Source organism: Erpetoichthys calabaricus, chromosome 15, assembly GCF_900747795.2.
Source record: "Erpetoichthys calabaricus chromosome 15, fErpCal1.3, whole genome shotgun sequence".
In the NCBI taxonomy this organism is placed as follows: domain Eukaryota; kingdom Metazoa; phylum Chordata; class Cladistia; order Polypteriformes; family Polypteridae; genus Erpetoichthys; species Erpetoichthys calabaricus.
In genome coordinates this window covers 68,714,416-68,734,758 of record NC_041408.2, presented here as the reverse complement: position 1 = coordinate 68,734,758, position 20,343 = coordinate 68,714,416, and the positions used below count along the sequence as shown (strand labels likewise).

The following is a 20,343-nucleotide window of genomic DNA, read 5'->3' as shown; positions in this document are numbered from 1 at the left end:
TTACTTTTCTCTCTCTCTCTCTCTCTTGCGCTGACTTTCTCTGATCCTGATGTAGGGGGTGTGAGCAGGGGGGCTGTTCGCACACCTAGATGATACGGACGCTCGTCTAAAAATGCTAAAAGATTATCTTCACGTTGCTAGCTTCTGTGTGCAGCTGCTTCGTGAAGCAACATGCTGCACGGTGCTTTGCATACTTAAAAGCTCAAAGGGCACGTATTGATTTTTGACTTTGTTTTTCTCTGTCTCTCTCTCTGTCTCTCTCTCCCTGCTCCTGACGGAGGGGGTGTGAGCTGCCGTCTTCAACAGCTTTGTACCGGCGGTGCTTCGCATACTTAAAAGCCAAACAGCCCTATTGATTTGTTTGCTTTCCTCTCTTGCCTGAAGAAGGGGCCTGAGTTGCCTCGAAAGCTTGCATATTGTAATCTTTTTAGTTAGCCAATAAAAGGTGTCATTTTGCTTGGCTTTTCTCTGCTCTCTGTTTCTGACAGTCTGTGCTCCTGACGCGCACTCCTTTGAAGAGGAAGATATGTTTGCATTCTTTTAATTGTGAGACAGAACTGTCATCTCTGTCTTGTCATGGAGTACAGTTTCAACTTTTGAAAAAGAGACAAATGTTTGTTTGCAGTGTTTGAATAACGTTCCTGTCTCTCTACAACCTCCTGTGTTTCTGCGCAAATCAGTGACCCAAGCATGACAATATAAAAATAACCATATAAACATATGGTTTCTACTTCGCGGATTTTCTTATTTCGCGGGTGGCTCTGGAACGCAACCCCCGCGATGGAGGAGGGATTACTGTAGTGAGTCTTCAGCCAAGGTTTAAAAGCTGAGACAGAAGGAGCATCTCTTATAGTAGCAGGCAGACCATTCCACAGTTTAGGGACCCTGTAACTAAACTATCGACCTTCTACTGTTATTTTATTAATCCTTGGAATCATAAGCAGACCGGCATCTTGAGATCTTAATGTACGCTCAGGTTTGTAAGTCATGATAAGTTCAGACAAGTAAGCCGAACCTTGGCTAGCCAGTGTAAGGATTTAAGAACTGGAGTTATGTGTTCATATTTTCTTGTTCTTGTAATAATTCTTGCAGCAGCATTTTGGATTAGCTGGAGGCTGTATAAAGAACAGTTTGAACATCCAGTGAACACCGCATTGCAGTAGTCAATCCTACTAGAAATAAATGCATGAATTATTTTCCCAGAATCCTGTTTATTTAGAAAGTGCCTTAATTTCCCAACATTTTCAAGATGGAAGAAACATGATTTGGACAACTTTGTAATATGCACTTTAAATGACATGCTAGAGTCAAAGATAACTCCTAGATTATTGGCTGATTCAGTAAAATTAATGGTGATTCCAACTGAGTTAAATGATGATGGAATATTGCTGTGATCAGTGTCATTCCCTCCGACAATTAACATATCTGTTTTATCTGTATTCAAAGACAAGTAGTTCTCATTCATCCACTTCTTTAATTCACTAACAAAACTAATTAAAGACAACATCGGAGAAACTTCATTTGATCTAAATGAAAGGTATAACTGGGTGTCATCTGCATACGAGTGAAAATAAACATTATGTTTCTTAATGATAGATCCCAGTGGAAGCATGTAAAGTGAAAACTACCACTACCTAATAGCTAATGTGTGGTGAGCGTCCTGACGCAGAATGGTTGCCGTCACATCATCCAAGTTCATGCTACGCATTTGTGGTGGTTGAAGTGGCACCCCACTCACTTTGTAAAGTACTGTGAGTAGCAAAAAAGGCACTATATAAATGCAAAGAATAATAATTATTATTGTTGTTATTATTATTATTAATATTATTATTATCATTATTACTACAGAGAGTTTCTTGGAGCGCATTGCTAGGTTTTTGCCCTGACATGCAATGTGATTTGTGGGACCTTCTATGCACAGGCCTTTCTAAATGATGTCCAGTGATATTCAGTTTTCCACAGGCGGACACCAGTCAAGTTCTCGACACAACAGGATACACCTGAGCACAATTTGGAGTGCCACAACAAGTGGTTGGAATACTTAAATTAATGAGTGATATTAGTTGCAAACCTTTGAAAATAGGTTTTCATTTTGTTTTTATGGGTTATTGGGTGTTGGTTAATGGGCAAAAATGGCCAATTTATCCATCCATTTAAAATTAAATCTGCAATGCAATAAAGTGTGCAGAAAGTGAAGGGGTCGGAATACTCTTTGAAACCACAGTATGTTGTCACCCTGTTCCTTTCAGGGTCTGACCTAAAGGGTACATGGGAGAAGAAACTGAGGGACGTTAAGCTCACCATAGCCCCGCCCCCTTGCCAACCCCTTCCAAGACTTCCTGACATTTAAATGCCAGCTGCACAATCTGAAAACCAATAAAGGAGTAGTGAGGCACATGCACATCCTGTCGTCTACTCCTGGACTAAAATAAAGAATTCATAGCAAATTAAGAATTGTGATTAAATGGTGTGGCATTTCTGATGTGTTATTGTTAGATTTTGACACATAAAATATAACAAATATATTGTATTTGTTTGTGCGTGTGTGCATGTAGAGTATATATGTGTGAGAGTATATGTGTACATCTATATATACTGTTTGTATACACATACAGATAATATATTCTTAATTTGTGATTTGTATAGTAATATGTCATTAATTAGAGGTACATCTTCTCTAATCTTTGTTTAATAATGATAACATATTGAAACCTGCTTTATCCAGTTCAGGGTGGTGAGGCTCCAGAGTCTCTCCCAAATGTGTGAGGCATGTGGCCTTGGATGGGGTGCCAGTGTATCTGAGGGTCCACTCTCATACATTCAGGGTTATTATGTGATCTCCAATTAACTTAACACACACACACACACACACACACACACACATGGAAGAAGAACGGAGTTTACCTGGAGAAAATCCCACGAAGACACAGGAAAAATATGCAGACTCCATGCAGAAACTCAGGACACTGAATCCATGAGGCAGCCACACTCGCCATTGCACCCCTGAGCTGCTCTTTTTGGCATTACGATGTTATTCAAGGGCTAGCACCAAATATTAATTAGTCAATAATATTTTTAAATTAATTAAAAAAGAAACAAGAAAAATAGTCAAGTGTCCTACTTTAATTTTCTTTTTTTTTTATATATTATACTTCTTCCTACCCCAGCTCTTCATTTCTTAGAACTTCTCACTGGACAAATATGGCAGCATACTGTAATTCAGTTTTGAATACAATATATAAAATGGTCTTTAGCAGATTAACAGATAAAGGGCCAACCTTAATACGTTTCAAGTAAAAGGTGTTTTTAAAATATGTTATAAAAATAAATGCAAGAAACAGTAACAAAGAATTACAGACTACATCAGACAGAGACACAGCATTGGTTGATTTTTTTAGAAGGTGACTTTACAATTGTGATGATAACCGTCTGTGCTAATTTTGTATAGTGCAATAAATGCAAAATGGCATATGTATATTCAACATTATATGCATACTTTGTAACGCTTCTGTTTTGTGTCTGATTATCAGTGATTAAGATTGTGTTCTTAGGCAGAAGCTTTTTTTTTATTTCAAACTATTTCACAGATCCAGCTGATATGAAAGGAAGGAGTGAGCAGATGTATTATTCTTTAAAAAGGCATTAGAGGGTTTATAGTCTCTGTAACGTCCATAATGCCTCATCACACACAAAAAATAAAAATAATTAACAAATTAAAAAGTCAGTTTTTTTTACACATGCAACAGCTCGTCTGCAGTCCTCTGATTTCACCGGCCAAGTAGCAGACTACAGTTACGTATGAATGACACGATCCTCTTCCAAGCTAAGGGATGATTGTATTTTAATATGATTGCACAAGACTTGTTAGCCTCTTTGAAGTAAGTGATTTTCCCTGAAAAGGAAAACAGAAAACACAAGTATAAGCGTTCAAAAATGAGAGAAATGAACTCCTAACTTGACTGCAAAACAAATGTTACAATGAATTTAAGATCAGACTGATGCAGGTGGGACTGGATTTCATTCTTAAGTGATCCTTATAAATAGAAAAAAACAAACATACACCCAGAGAACATTTTTTCTTCTATATACTCTCTAAATTATTCTTTGAATTATTCAAAATGGTGAATGTGTATTTTATATCTGCACATTTGATGGGGTTATCTATAGGTGGCCAGTGCAGTGCCAAAAAGATGTCAGATTTATACTGATAGTTACGCTGAATTATTAGAATGCACCTTTTGAGTCTTTTCTAACTGTCCTTTCTTGTAAATGTCAATTGATTACTTAACATTATGTTAGGACAGGGCTTTACTCAGTTTGCTGTCTTCACTCTTAAACATAAAGGTGCCAGGGTGGCTCTGCAGGGTGATACCACAGGGGAACTGTTTTCAGATCTCAGAAGGACAACCTGCTTGAAGGAGCCACAAAAAAACTTTATTTATTTAGATCAGGTCTCTAGTCCTGGAGGTTTTCATTTTTACCCTTTACTTAGTTAGTGACCCCTTCTTGCTGCTAATTTACTTGATTTGCAAGACTGAGACCCTTTAAATCAGGGGTGATGAACGTTGGTCCTGAGGGGCCGCAGTGGCTGCAGGTTTTTGTTCCATCCCAGTTGTTTAATTAGAAAACAATCCTTGATAATAACAGATCTGAGTTATTTTGTTAGTGTAGATTTAACTCTGCACTGTCAGGTCATTCGTAAATCATAGATTTTTTTTCTCATTTCTAATGATATCATCCAAATAATTTGAAGCCTAAAACAGATGGGTCATTTTCAGTCCTTCGCGTTCTCTTCACTTTCCTTTTGAAATATTTTATTAAACCAAATAGTGCACAATGGATCCACAGAGGCGTGGTTCCTTTGTCATTCCTTTGTCTTACTGCCAATTAGGAGCCATTAAAGACTGGGAATACAGCTACGTAAGAGTAAAATAAGCAATTAGGGGTTCAAAAACTTAATAAGCGAGAAATGAAGCAGAAAAATGTCACTTGAGCAATAAGAGCTTCAACTGCAATACATGACTCCTCATGAAGCTTAGACCTACAGGCTCTGTGGCCCGCCAGGACCGATGTTGCTCACCCCTGATTTAAAGGGTCTTAGTCTTAAGTAGCAAATCAGTTACATGAAGTTAATTGGCAGCAAAAACAGGTCACTAGTTAAGAAAACAGTGAGAATGAAAACCTGCAGCCACTGTGGCCCTCCAGGATTGGAGTTGGGCACCTCTGCTAGAGGAGAACCAATTTTGGTTCTCAAAAAAACCATCCATGTGAAGGTTCTGGAAAACACCTTTATTTATTTAGATCAGCGCGGTCTTCAGCTCCACTCCTGGAGCGTTACGGTGCATGGCTGCAGGTTTTCATTGAACCCATTTCTTCATCGATAACAAGTTTTTGCTGCTAATTGTCTTCTTTTCTTCTTCATTTTAATTGTCTTGTTTTTTAAGATTCAGTCCTCTGAATTGCTTCTTTTTTTCCTTAAATGGCACCCAAACAGAAATGAAATGTGACGTGAGCTAACATATGATCACCTAAGCAGAGGCCTCAAACCCCATAAATTTCACTGCTCCCAGTTTCTTAGTTAGAAACTGATCTTGTTGTTAATTAAACCCGTTATTTAATTTCATGGCTTGTTGGTGTTGTCATTTTGTCAGGGCAGACATCTCTAAAACTGTTTTAAGTTTTTCTAAGAACAAAATGTTTTGCGGAACTGAACAGATCAATATCACTAAGACCTTCACCTTTCTATTTTCAGTTTGGCTGCTAATTAAAGAAATAATAATACGAGGTCTGAGCCTTAAATAGCATGTCAATTAAAATTAACCTAAAACGGTTAATTAGAAGCCAACACTGGCCACTGATTAAGAAAAGGGTTAGAATGAAAATGTTTAGCACACTTAGTCTTTCTTGTGGTATTCAAGTTTTTCCTCCCAAATTTCCAAAGAATGTGAATAAGGTTAAATTGCAAGTACATGCGCAAATTTGGGTGTGTGAGTAAATGTGCTAACAATCGACCAGTAGGCCATTCAGGGTTTATTCCTCCTTTTTTTGTAATTCTTACAATTCCGAAATTCCCACAACTCGAAATTTGTATTAAGTGGATAGACAGATAGATAGATATGAGAGGCACTATATAATAGATAGATAGATAGACAGACAGACAGATAGATAGATTGATATGAGAGGCACTATATAATAGATAGATAGATAGATAGATAGATAGATAGATAGATAGATAGATAGATAGATAGATAGATTCAGAATCTATTCAGACCACTTCACTTTTGCTATGTTGCAGCCTTGTGCCAAATCAGTGAAATTCATTTTTCCCCCATCAAGCAACACAAAATACCCCAGAATGACAAACTGAAAAAAGGATTTTAGAATTTTGGCAAAATTAATTAAAACTAAAAAATGGAAATATCACATGACATGGGTATTCAGACCCTTTACTTGGCACCTTGTTGAAGGACCTTTGTCAGCGATTCCAGCCTTGTGTCTTCTTGCGTATGTGGTGACAAGCTTTGGACACCTGGATTTGGGGATTCTTTTTTTTGCCATTCTTCTCCTGAGATCTTCTCAAACTGGACTGCTATTTTCAGGTCATTCCAGAGATGTTAGATTGGGTTCAAGTCCAGGCTCTGGTTGGGCAACTCAAGGATATTCACAGACTTGTCCCTAAGTCACTCCTGTGTCGTCTTTGCTTTGTGCTTAGCATTGTTGTTCACTTGGAAGGTGAACCTTAGGCCCAGTCATAGGTTCAGAGTGCTCTGGAACAGGTTTTCATTAAGGATATCTCTGGACTTAGCCTTTTATCTCTGGAGTCTTTTATGTGCCTTTTTGGAAACTCCAAGTGACCTTTCATGTGTCTTCTACTGAAGGGATGGGGGTGGGAGAGTCTGTCTGGCCAGTCTGTCATAAATCCCAGATGCAGTGTTGCAGTTATGATTATCCTTCTCAGAACTTCTCCCATTTCCATACAGGCTCTCTGGAGCTCAGTCAAAATGACCATTGGAACTCTATTATTATGGCCCTTCTCCCTCGATTGCTTATTTTGGTTGTCCCGACCTTTTTTCATTTATAAATTATAAAGGCCACCGTGCTCTTTGCAACCTTCAAAGCCGCAGACATTTTTGTAGACTTACCCAGATCCGTGCCTTGACACAATCCTGTCTCTAAGCTCTGCAGGCAATTCCTTTGACCTCATGGCTTGGTTTTTGCTCTGATATACAGTATGTGGGGCCTTCTAAAGACAGGCCTGTGCCTTTCCTAATCAAGTTCTTTTAATTGAATTGACCACAGGTGGACTCCAACAAGGCATAGAAACCTCTCAATCATGACTGATAGAATGGGCTGCACCTCAGACAAACTTCAAGTGTCATAGCAAAGGTCTGAATGCTTGCATTAATGGAATATTTCAGTTTTTAGAAATGTACACAAATTTCTAAAATTGTATTTTTGCTTTGTTATCATGGGGTATTGAGTGTTGCTTAATGTGAGGAAAAATTCATTTAACACTACAATTCCAGAAGCCTACGAAAAAACTCATAATCTCGGCCCACCTTAAATCCCTTCACACGTCTCCATCAGCGTCTTTTGTTTTGTAAATGATTCGATCATACACCGTCATTTTGGCACTGCCAGATCTAAAAAGCAGCGTGGTATATTGCTCGCATACTGAAGTGACTTTAGCTGCAGGTGGAAGTCCCATTTTACTTTATGGTGCCAAGCAGAGTTGCATTGTGCTGCAGGAGTCTACTAGCCAGCAAAAGCGCTGTGAAGAAGCTGTCTGTTGCTACAGTCCTGCCTTTGTCCAGTCTGATAGCGGTCACGAGACATCGTATCTTTGATTGCCAGTACAACAAATAGTTCTGAGCAGGAATCGGCCACAGTGCAGTTCTTGTGAAAACAATGGAGATAAATGCCATCAACTCAAAGAGGGAGAGGCAAGTTAACTGTATTACGTGAACGTCACTGAGAGAATAAAATTGAATAATAAAAAAACAAGTGCTAACTTTTAGCATAGCCAAAATTTACACCGGGTGTTACAGACTCAAATCAAATGTATGTTTTTATTATATTATACTGTTGTAATAATAATAATAATAATAATAATAATAATAACAATAGCAGCTCACTACTCAAAATGCAGAGCGCCCAGATCTTGAACCCAGGACCTTGGGATTATAAGGCAGCAATTCTTACTTCTGCACCATTCAAGAACATGTATAAACTCCCTGTCGATTGACATTTAAGCTTGAGTTTTTAACTTATTGACAGCCACATGTACTGTAAATCAAATGTTTTTTTTTCTTTTCTTTGGTTATATTCTTGAATAAAAGCACACATATTTATTTTATATTTGGACTAAAGTCATCACACATTATACACTTCACATCATTATTAGTATAACATGGAAAAAGTTTCTGCTTTAGGTATGTGTTCAGCATTTCTTGTCTGGCATTTCCTTTCATCCTACGCTTACCCAGATCTTTGTAGACATGGAACACACATGAAATGCATGTATTCCAAATAACAATTTACTATATTATTTACCCTATACAACTCCAGGCACCTCACCTTACACGCATATAAGGAGCCTTGGCTTGAGCTGGGAGACAGTTTTGCCTGAGATGAGCTCTGTCAAGAGGGTAAGGACAGCAGGCTACTTGCTGCTTGTGCTAATCGACACATTTGCAAAACAAAAGACATTGATGGAGAGGCGCGAGGGGCTTTAACGAAGGCCGGGATTATGAGTTTTTTCGTAGGCTTCAGGAATTCTAGTGTTAAACGATGTTAGCACTAGGCTACAGCATAGCAAAACGTGAAAAAAGTAAAGGAGCCTGAATACTTTCTGAACACTAGACAGACTAGATAGATCAACAGTACTTTATTTGATCCAATGGGGGAAATTTAGCTTTATTTAACTTCAGTAAATGGGTGGATGGACAGACAGAGGCATTTCTACTTGCATTATCATCATGATTGTTCGTGTTAAACTAAATTGATATGGCTCTACTATGTTTTTCACTCCAGGCATCACCAGAATATAAAAACCACAGTCAAGTTTCTTCTGTTACATGGGTGTGGGGAGCCTAGCTTGGCATCACTGGGTACAAACCAAACATTAACTCTAAATGGAGTGTTAGTTTATCACAGGGCACCACTTACACACACTTTGTAATGGTCATGCAAGTGAAACTGCAGGCTGGAGACAATTACAGAAGACATGAATGGGGGCTGAATGGTACCCTTGAACATGGAGGGAATTGTGCCCTGACAGCAGCGTTATGCAATTTGTCACCAGCAGGCAGTATGTCTGAAATGTATGTTGGGTGCCTTAAAAGGGCAACATGCCAGAACTAAAGAAAGGGAGAGAAGTGGACAAAAAACATGTAATGCTCTCTAAAGACACCAGAGGGCACACAGCACAATTATATAAGACTCAGCAGCTCTCTGTTAGGACAGGGACTAAAAGCTGCTTAGGGGACCGGGCCCATTTTGTACAATATGGCGCACACACACACATATATACATACAGTACATGATGTATTATGCTGTAGACTTGGTGATTATACTGGAATTAAAACAAATTTAATTGATTTCCACAGCAAAAGCCACAATACTGCACCACTGAGCAGACAAGGCAGACAAACTCCAAACACCATTCAATATCTATCTACCTCTTTCACAACAGGTTAGAGTTCGCCCTCACTGTTGGTGTACAGTTTTTATGGCATGGAAATATAGGGATGTTTCTGCCCTATAAAATAAATGTGTTGAATGCTTTTAGTTTGAACAATCACAATAAAGAATCATCATGCTTAATACCAGATATACTGTATGCATATACGTGTGTTTGCGCATGTGTGCATGTGTGCACATATACAGGTTTAAATTTATATGCTCACACACACAGACATACACACACAAACACAAACATACACATACATAAATATATACATACTGCATAAATTGGGATTATATACACTGTGTGCAAGTTTGTGTGTGTGTGTGCGCATGTGAGTATAGCCACACAAAGACACACAGAATATATAATATTTTCTTAAAGACAGAACATATAATAGTTAATGGCAGACACAATGGACATGGAGAATAAAACTACTAGTTCTTTAGTACTTTATTACCTGGAAGCAAAATCCTTCAAAATAAGTTCTTACTTTTCTGTGAACAAGGAGAAAGCAAAGTTGAGGGTGCACTTATTGGCATTTGACTCTTTCTTCAGTTGTCCCCCTAATAATCTCCATGCAAAACTGGAACTCTTTACATGCACAATCTTATTCCACAGATCCCAGAGCTGATTAATTTACTTCTCTATCTTTTTTCCCCCCCCCCCAGTAAAGCAAGTGCACTTTTCATTTCATTTATTTGTGACAACACTTTCTCAGGCATATTTGGATCAAAAAAGAGACACAAACAGACATAGAAACAAAGAGTAACAGAAATAAAAAAATAAATAAATAACATTAAGAAGGCAATTAATGTGAACACAATTTGCTGCTCCCTGCCAGCTATTTGTTTTAATTTAACGTCTATAAGCCAAGTCCAAAATAGACAGCCACTTTGTATAAAAAGTTTGAAAAAGTCATGCTGTAGAGTGCATTATAAGAAATACCAGGCAAGTTTCAAATGAATGCAAACAGTCTGCTAAAAAAAGACATCAGGACAAAGAAAGTCATTGGATTGGGAACAAGAAGGGTGTGAAGTTAGACATTTAGAAATGAAACCTGTGAGAAAACAGCTCCACCATTTATTCGGCATGTTTCTGGATGATAAAGCTTCTGCTTTGTGTGCAAGGGTTGCACCAACTTTATCATTGGATGGTCTTTTGATGGGATTGGCAGCAAGCCATGCCAGGCATGTCAACTTACCACATTGCGAGTGAATTTTTCAAATGAGGTTCTGCGATCCTGAGTGTTTTCCAACTTAAATAAAAATAAAATAAAACAAATAGGAAGGAGGGAAAGCAAGAAAAAAAAAAGCAAATTTGCTGAAAGAAAGAGTGATGAAAATGGGCCGCAGGCAAAGCTATGCAAAATATAGCAACTGATACTTGACATGAGTGCTCTGCATCAATGTATCTGGATACATTATTGAACTTAAATGAGCAACGGCATTAAATTAAAGCTTGTCAGCTTTCCAAAAGAATATGGTAAAACAATTCCAGGGAGAATTGGAAGCATGTAATGGAAAGTGGAGCAATTAGCTACATTTACACATAGTGCACAGAAATCCAGAAATGAAAATGTATTTAGCCAGTTGTTGTTTACACTCTTATTTAACACCCAAGTCTGTAGGATGGATTGCAGCAAACTGTTCTCAGATCTTAGTGGGATACTCCATATTCTGTTTCGAAGCTATGTGCTGTCACATGCACAGACCTAATGTGTCTTTAATTGGAGCTAATTGTAAAGGCTCACAGCCACTTACATGTTTTCCTTTTCTGTCCCCCAATTTGAAGGTTAGAACCCTAACCACACCTCTAGCTCCACCTCCTGGCCCCACCCCTTTAAAATATCCACCAATTAAGCTTTTAACGTTGTTTATTTGTACAATTTGTCTTGGTCAATCATTTTTTGTGAAATCACTTCAGTTTGTTTTGTCCAACGCCATCTGACTCAACTGTGAGAGAAAGACCCACATAGGACGTACTGTTCAACTCATCTTGGTGTCTAGTTGTGCAAGACGTCAAGCTTTTTGTCATTTTCCCCTACTTTTGGTCATCTAGACACAAAAAAAACAACCCAATTTTTAGGTCATTTTTGGACTAAACGTTGCACAGGAAATTACACCTTTATGATAAAAAGTATACCAATGGGTGTCTCCAGCAAAAATGATCAGAAGGAGTTGAAGTTGTGTGTGTGCCACATCAACCGATCCCAGGGTTCACCTTCTAATGGAATACAAGACGTCAAAGTTACTCGTTTTCACAAAACTTTGAGAAAATGGGGATAGTATGTGGGGTGTCGTTTAATCTATTTCAAGGTAGATCATCACAAATATAATACATTTTTGATAATTGATTCTTAGCCCTCTAACAGCCACTCTCAGAAGATTAAAATGACAAATTTCATACATAAATCTGGGGAGGGGGTATCATTTTAGACAATTTCATGGTCGGCGATTCTGAATATGATATTATTGTTAATCTTTTACTAGGGATCGAGCCCTCTGTGGACCAGTATCACATTGAGAACAATGACAAATTTCTATTCAAATTGGGAATATTTAGACTTTAAAAATATAAATTGAGGAACACATTATAATATGCCAAGTATTCAACACAACTATTTTTGTTATATACTTCTGCCTCATGTAGTAAACAAATACATTTTTATGAACAGCCTGCATTATTGTGGCTTACACTAATTCAGACTTTTTGTCATTAATATGAAATTATAATTCTGCCATTTTGTATTGGGTTTTCTGTCTTAGTTAATATTTTCCAAATTTTTCTGACCCTTTTGATACACATTTGCATTCAATTTAGAATTTTTCTACCTCAGGGATTTTGGCGATGACATACGTTTTTCGCTTTAGGGTTTCATTTTATTTTTTTGAAATATTTTGTAACGTTTTTTGAGCACCAATTTCAGAGGTGTGACCTTTCATGTTGAGCATCATCAATCATGACACAATGGTATAAAAGTTCACAGTGAGGTCATATCCCTATCCGAGTTCACGGGTTCAAAGAACAAGTTCTTACTATTACCTCTGTTAATGCTAATGCTGAATAACTTAATTTTCAATGTTTTTAATTCTGATTCTTGTCTTGTGTTTTGATTTTGATTGCTGTTAATTCTTTTATCTCCTTTTATTCAAATACTGTAATTAACATAATGAACACTATTTGTAGAAGTCATTGCATCATATATGTCATTGTCCAAGTTTGCAGGTACTCAGATTAAAAAATCAGGAGTGTGTTCCCCTTGACTTTCTCGTATATGGAGATAGAGGAAAAGGTCATCAGATCCTCTTCCAGTTGCCTGATATTTCTCAAATATCATATCTCTTTCTTTCTCATCATAACTAATTAATAATATCAATGCACAATCATTTATCTCTATTTATAATCAACCTTTATATTAAAGTTATATTTTCAAAAACGGTGGTGGAATTTTTTCATGATTACATATGCATCACCTAGATTACGTGCAAAGTAAAAACAGTTATAGTCACCTAAAAACAGAAAAAGTGTTAGTATTATATAATATTTGTTGCATTTAAATGCTACAGGTAAAACTGCATTTAGCTACATTTAATTATGATAATAATGGTGGAAACAAAAAAAATATATATCATAAAATTAAATGTATTACCAGGAACACGACGGGGACGTAGCAGCTTATTGTTCCCATTACATCTTTATATTTACATGGTATGTTCAATGTTCACACGCTATTGTTAAACTGATGATGTATAAATTACAATAAAATTAATAATAGTTTTTGAAAGAATATACGTTATATTGAACACAGTTTTTAATATTGTGTACACATTTATATTTCCATGATACAAAAAATTCGAATGGTTGTTTAAATAGAATACTACTTCCGGTTGAGTAATTTTTCTCAAATTTCATATGTTTTTTTTAACATTCTAAATATCTATACAAAATTTGAATCATCTATCTCTAATTATAACCATAGTTTACTTGAAAATTCGCAAAAGTATTCAATTAATGTACCACTTCCAGTTCCACGATTTTTCTCAAATTTTACATCTACTTATTTTTTGTAATTTCTAATATCCGCACAAAATTTGAATCATAAATCTTTATTTATAGCCGAAGTTTACTTGAAAAAATCTGAAATGTGTTCAGGTAAAGTACCACTTCCGGTCACCGGAAATGGCCCACAAGTTGATAGGATTCTTTATTTTCGGTATAACGCAGGTGTACAAAATTTCATTGACCTGCTTTCAAGTTATCGTGTTTACACACAGACACACAGACAGACATAAGAAATGGTATTTTTGGATGCAGAAAGGTCTGAAACGTCAAGATTCATCAAAATCTCGAGGTCGAATTTTTTCACGATTCCTATACTTACTATACCATGTATGAGAAAAAGTAAAAAAAATTGTGCATTAATTCAGCTATTCGGACTTTCTAGTTCTTGGTTTTTGCTTAGATTTTCTTCACTACAATTACTTGGGTAATGATTTAACCTAATTAAAAGGTAAGACTGCTTTTCTGGTTTTGATTCTCTACTCATCTTACATTTCTTCCCCTGGCCTTCCATTTAAACCTCTGTAGCCTTTCCTGTAAGGCTTCACATGCACCAGTTTGGTAAACGTCCTCTGCTTTGGTTTTTAGGTTTCAGTCTGATCTTTTGGCTTCAGACTCTTGCTGGTTTTTAGTGGTTTCTCTGTCTTTGTTGCTTTCCTTTGATTCTGGTATGTTTCATCCTGATTGTTATTCCACTGTGGCAGAGCACCAAAACTGGAGGTCATTTTTCATTTTGGAATGAGAAGAGCTCGTAAACACTTTAGAGTGACCAGAGATTTGACTTGCTTTTTCATTGTTTTGAGAATTTCTAGCCTAACACTTGGCTATTAAGTGGGGATTTCACTGAATCCCCTGCTCTTTTCTCTTTATTTTAAAATAATTAATAATACTATACGCCATTTAGGAGTTGCAGTCTTATCTGGTAACATTTTGGTTTAGGTGTTCATTATAATATAAGTAGCTCTCAGGATTCTGCATGTCACGACACATACTGTGTGTCACGTATGTGCACCTATGGATCACCTTCCTGGGTCTGCTGAGGTAAGCAGTACCACTCTGTGATGACAGGGGGTGGTCATGCTAACTGTCTCTCCTTTTGCACCTACAGCTACAAAAAGCCACCCAGTGAGGTCACCTAACCTGGTGTCGCAGTGCCCAGAGCTGGCCCCGTCCTTTCCGGTTGGGGAACTGTAAAACCAAACAGTCCTCAGAGGATGGCATCTGACTTTGGACCTAGAACCCAACTTGAAGTAAGCACCAACAACTTTCCTGTGCCTTCCTGGGAAAACCTTTATTTGTTGGGCTATCACACCAATTTTTTTTGTTTGTGCCACCATGTACAATTTTTTTTTATCCTGTTTATTAAACGGGGAGACCTGGCTGGGGCCCCAACATTAGAAACGGTTTGTGCTATTCTGCCCACTGGCCACATGTATTATAATAAGCCTTTTAAGCAGTACACGAAACAATTAAAAATTACAGCAAGAGTTGCTATTTAATGATCATTTATTATTTATAATAATATAGTTAATAAAGAGTTAATAACTGGATTTATACTGGACATATGAACTTGTTTGTCATGGTGCCATATTGCATACTGGTCAGACATGCAAATAAGAATTTCACTGTACTCTCTGCACTTTCTCAAATCTACATAAAACTTGACTTAAATATTTAAAGTTATATTTATAAATATTGAAAACATAAGTGAATTAAATTATTTGCTCCAGACTGCATAGTCAGACCACCTGTATCTGAGCCTCTTTTTTTGTGTACTCGGTATTGAAGCCTGGAGATTTCCTGTGTCTCTTGCTAAGTGTATTTATTTCTCAAGTTTTATGGTAGCTTTGAAGCGCTTCACGGATTTTAAGAAACAAAAAATCTGACAAGTGAAAGGAGCCATTCAGTCCATGAAACCCGTCTGTTTAGCTACTAGAGAAGCTGTCCCGCTATCTCATCCCGATTCTTCTTAAAGGTTGTCAAGGTTTTTTACTACCTTTTACTATGCAAGACTATAAGGAAGCCCTGCATTTTATTACTTTTTTAAATAGGTCTCCAAAAGACTTCTACTTCTATGTGACACTAAAAAATTACATTTTTTTAATCACTGTACATTTCTTTAGCAATTCTTTTGGCAGTATTTTTGGAAACAAAAAAGAAGCCCGAGTGAAAAAATCTGCTGAACACTCGGTACAGCCATCATACCTGGTAATCCCCCAAGATCCCTTGTTAGGCACGTGTTGCATGCCATGCTTATATTCTTGTGTTTTATATGCATCCCTATTATTAATTTTCTAATTTTGAAAATGCATTTGCCGATGCTTTCAAAACCATAAAATGATGGTACTTTGATCACTGCTGGCACGAGATCACTAGCAAGTTACAAGTGCACTTGAGAAGGCAGCAGGTGTGCTAGCACAGAGAATGGCAGTTATTTGACAATTTGACGATCCCTGTTTTTGGAGCCGTCCTCCCTTTTAGCTGTTAGCTTCCTTTTTTGTCCAAAATTTCTGTGTCAGAAAATCTTCATATGGATTTTAATTATTATTGAATTTAATGCTTTTTAGCTAAAGTTTATTTTTGTGGCATTTTTAAAATATATTTTGCATATTTTTGAATTGTTCACTTTATTAGTCTTGTCCTGTTTTTCTATTTGATAGTATGGCAAAAAGTGTGCTTTCCTCCCAGTCATACAAAAGAAGATAGAGTTATATTACTTTGAAACCATATACCTCTCATTATACTGTATATTTCACTACTCTCTATCTATCTATCTATCTATCTATCTATCTATCTATCTATCTATCTATCTATCTATCTATCTATCTATCTATCTATCTATCTATCTATCTATCTATCTATCTATCTATCTATCTATCTATCTATCTATATTGTGATGGATGGCCGGGGCCCATGCCTGGCCGGGACGCCCCTTCACCACATATGCCAGGGGGACAAGGGTGGAAAGCAAAGTATCTCCCCCTGGACACTAGATGGCAGCCTCCCTGGGTTGCAGCGGTGCCTCGGACTCCCCCAGGGCTTCATGGGGGATCGGATTTCTGTGCAGCTCTGTGGGGTTCAGCAGGTGCCGCCAGGGGCATGCTGCAACAAGAGTGGCTGGCCCCTTTTGGGCACTGGTTTTGCCTTACCCAGAAGTACAGCCAGATGTCGATAATCAACCACCTGGAGCACTTCCGGGTACCCAATAAAAGGGAGCCAGCGACCACCACTCAATGGCCAGAGTCGGGTGGGAGGTGGAGGACAAAGCTTGCTGAGGTGGAGGAGTGGTAGTGGTGCCAAGAAGAAAAAGAAGAAGAAAGTGGGCTGTGATTTGGGACTGTGTATTGCCTGTGGGACACGGGGAAGACGTGCGCCCACAGGGGAAGAAAAAAAATAGTTTTATTTATTTTACATGTGCCTCCCGTGTCCAATCCGGTGTCAGGTCGGGCGCTATATAGCAGCCATCTTACTATATATATATATATATATATATATATATATATATGTATATATAAAATCAAAAAGTTTTCTGTATGTCTGTCTGCTTTTCACGAGAGAACTACTTAATGGGTTTTTTTCTAGAATTTACTTGAACATTCCGGATGATTTCGCAACTTCCCTAATCGCATTAAGTATCATAGTTCGCTTGTGGTACTGATTTATTTGCGCGAATCCGAGAGAGAGGCTGTGGGCTGAGGGAAGGGAGGTGGAGCCCTCCTCACTCACAAGCCAGCCTCAGTTCGAGTCGGTCTATCTCTCTTCATGTGTTGCAGCGTACCTTGCCTTTGCTTAGCTAGCAAAACCTGTTTGTTCAACAGACATTCTCATCTACAGATTGTTAAGGAGTAACGTTTCATGTTTTTGAGAGAGCGATCACAGCGACGTGTGTCTTAGAGGGTAGCTGCTAATTGCCAGAGATATCCTGGCCACGTGCTTTTCTCTCCACGCGGGGTGCGCTCTCCCGTCAGAGCTGAACACGATCAGATACAGTGCCAACGTTTGACGTTTCAGCATACCTACCTTTCACTTGGCCAGAATTACATTTTTTTATATTTTATTTTTATTTTTTAAGTTTGCCCTGTTTCACTACTACGTGGGCGGAGCCGCGGGGGACAGCTAATATATACAGTATATATATTGATATTAGGTCCAAACTGTAATACTATGATGTGCTTCTGAGCTGTTCGAAGGATTCTCGGAAAAGCACCTTAATAAATACGGTAGTCTACTGTATGTGTGTGGTACTGGAGCCAAATATGAGGTGTAACATCTAATGTAGTAATAGGTCAGAAAAAGAAGTGAGCCGGATGTAAGGCAGATAAGTTGTAGGTGTCTGCAGTGATTTTTATTTCGGTGTTGTTTTCCATAACCCAAAGAATGGAAATCGGTAGAGATCCACTTCGGCAAGAAACCCCTACAATAAAAACATTTGGGCTCACCAGCAAACTGCCTTCCATGTGTCTTTTCCTGGCTGGTTGTTGCAATAATTCTGAATATTTTAAACTGTTGCTATCTGTGAATAGTAGAGACCCCTGATTTGAATTGTAAAGACCCCCAATTTCTCTACCTTTCAATAAAATTTATTCAAGTAATTTGTGTGGCATCATTTAACAAATTATGTGTAAATGTATCTAATGTTAAGATATTTGGATGCAAAGAAATATTCTGGGTTGACTCCATGTAGCTCCGTAAGTACAGAAATAGGACAGAAATGTTGTGATTTTTGGGTGACTTAAGTCTCACGAGTATACATACCGGTCTTTTCCGCATGTCCATGATAGGTGCAACTGGTATCTAAAATAATTGCAGTACAGGAGACTGACAACATATACCTTTTTCTTGGCCTGTAGCAGCTCCTGATAGGCACTGGATCGTATGAAACGTGGATAGGAATCACTTTTCATCAGTTTGTAAATATGCTCCTAGAAATAAAAGAAATAAGCTGAGTATTGCAACAGTTTGAAAAGAAACATTCACTTTTCATTCCATTCTAACAGGAAAATGTACAGATCAGAGCAGGCGACTTTGATGCTCCGAACTGTTTTGATATTTAGCCATAGCCTGATCTGATAAGGCAGAGCATCACCTCAGACAGCTGTGGTGAGTGATGGTAGAAGTTTGTGAAACTTTATGTTTCTGTTTAGTTTCTTTTTTTTTAATTTTAAGGTAAAATATGAATATTCTAAAAACAGAAAAATGCTTTGGAAGAAACTTGACCAAGTAGTTAGTGCATGAAACAGAAGTACAAAGCCTGGTAGCCAGCACCTCCTCTGTTCAGAGTCACCTTTGTTCATTTACGTTGCTTCCTGACAGCCTACTTATGCTTTTTTTTGTAATCACGTTATTTACTGATAAATTTGCTTGAAATAGTTTAAAATTGCAACCATGATAAAATAAAAGGTAAGCCACAAGTTCATAGTTTCTGTGTGTAAATTATGTTTTACTCTATTTTTATTTAAGCGTTAGCAACTAAACAGCTCCTAAATAACATGTACACATAATGTAGTCTCACGTCTGTAGGGCACCACAGCACTACAGTATGATTGTCACATTTGTTCCTATTTACTATAGCTGAAGTAACTGTAACTTGATAGTTTTATGGCAGAGATGGCTTTGAACTTCCATATGTGGTCCGCGTGAGTATAGGCTGACATGGCGCTGTGTGGTTTTTCTGATGTTTACTCTCCTTTATCAGGCTCATTTAGTACTTCTGAGTCTATTCCATACCATGCAATGAATATTCTCATCTCTTGATAATACAACATACTGTTACCAGTTACACATGTGCACTATAAGAGGAACATATTTAGACATTTACTACAAAATATAATACTTACCTGAGCGTCTTCAAATGTGTACCGTCCAGGATCTTTGACATTTTGTGTAGTTTTGTCATAGCTTTTTGAATCAACATTAATGGCACTTGGAGCGCCCGGTGCAAGAAATTCCAACCATATCTCCTGGACTCGACTTGGCACTTCACGAATGGGCCTTTTTTTCAATTCTTGAACTGCTAACCAAAACCTGGTTAAATTAATAAAGAGTTTTTTTTAGATAATTCCATTGGTATTGTACAGTTATTGAAAATATTTCCATTAATATTACTACTATTCATTTTTTAATTGCAGTCTTTAACAACAATTATTCTTTTATTATCTGAATCAGCTTATTCTAGCAGCATCATGTGCAAGGTAGGAACCAGTCAAGGATTGTCAGTCACGCATACCATGCCAATGTTCTTCTTCCTCTTCGCCTTTTCCCAATTCTATGTGGGGTTGTGATCAAGCTTCTCCAAACAGCTCAGTCCTGAACCTCCTTTTCAGTCAGGCCCTTTTTCTTCAGATCTTCTTTTACTTTACCCATTCACCACCACTTTGGCGTCTTTCCCTGTACTTCCATTCCCATCACTATTTTGCCCGCATATTCACTGTCTCTCCTCATCAACCTACTTTCCTGTACTTTCTTAGTTATCTCTCCCACTTTTGTTGAACCTCTATTTATCTAATTTCTTATTCTGTCCTTCTTTGTAACTCCACACATCCATCTCAACATTCTAATTTCTGCAACATCCAACTTCTTCTTCTTCTTCTTCTGTG

The 20,343-nt window shown here is 37.6% G+C and overlaps 1 protein-coding gene across 7 annotated transcripts in view; it reads right to left on the bottom strand.

The window, feature by feature from the left end:
• Nucleotides 1-3,120: 3,120 nt before the first annotated feature.
• The window catches only part of LOC114665927 (regulator of G-protein signaling 7), a 541,984-nt gene continuing 524,761 nt past the window's right edge, over nt 3,121-20,343 (bottom strand). For 4 of the 7 annotated variants that reach the window (XM_051919312.1, XM_051919311.1, XM_028820589.2 and 1 more), the window contains exons 15-19: nt 19,585-19,771; nt 18,580-18,669; nt 10,890-10,943; nt 10,146-10,182; nt 3,121-3,892 (exon numbers count right to left, since the gene is read on the bottom strand). In XM_051919312.1, coding sequence (XP_051775272.1) covers nt 10,162-10,182; nt 10,890-10,943; nt 18,580-18,669; nt 19,585-19,771 — 352 coding nt within the window. In that variant the 3' untranslated portion in view covers nt 3,121-3,892; nt 10,146-10,161. Of the gene's footprint in view, nt 3,893-9,680; nt 9,761-10,145; nt 10,183-10,889; nt 10,944-18,579; nt 18,670-19,584; nt 19,772-20,343 lie in introns of all 7 variants that reach the window. The other 3 variants (XM_028820591.2, XM_028820592.2, XM_051919314.1) reach the window with 3 other exon arrangements.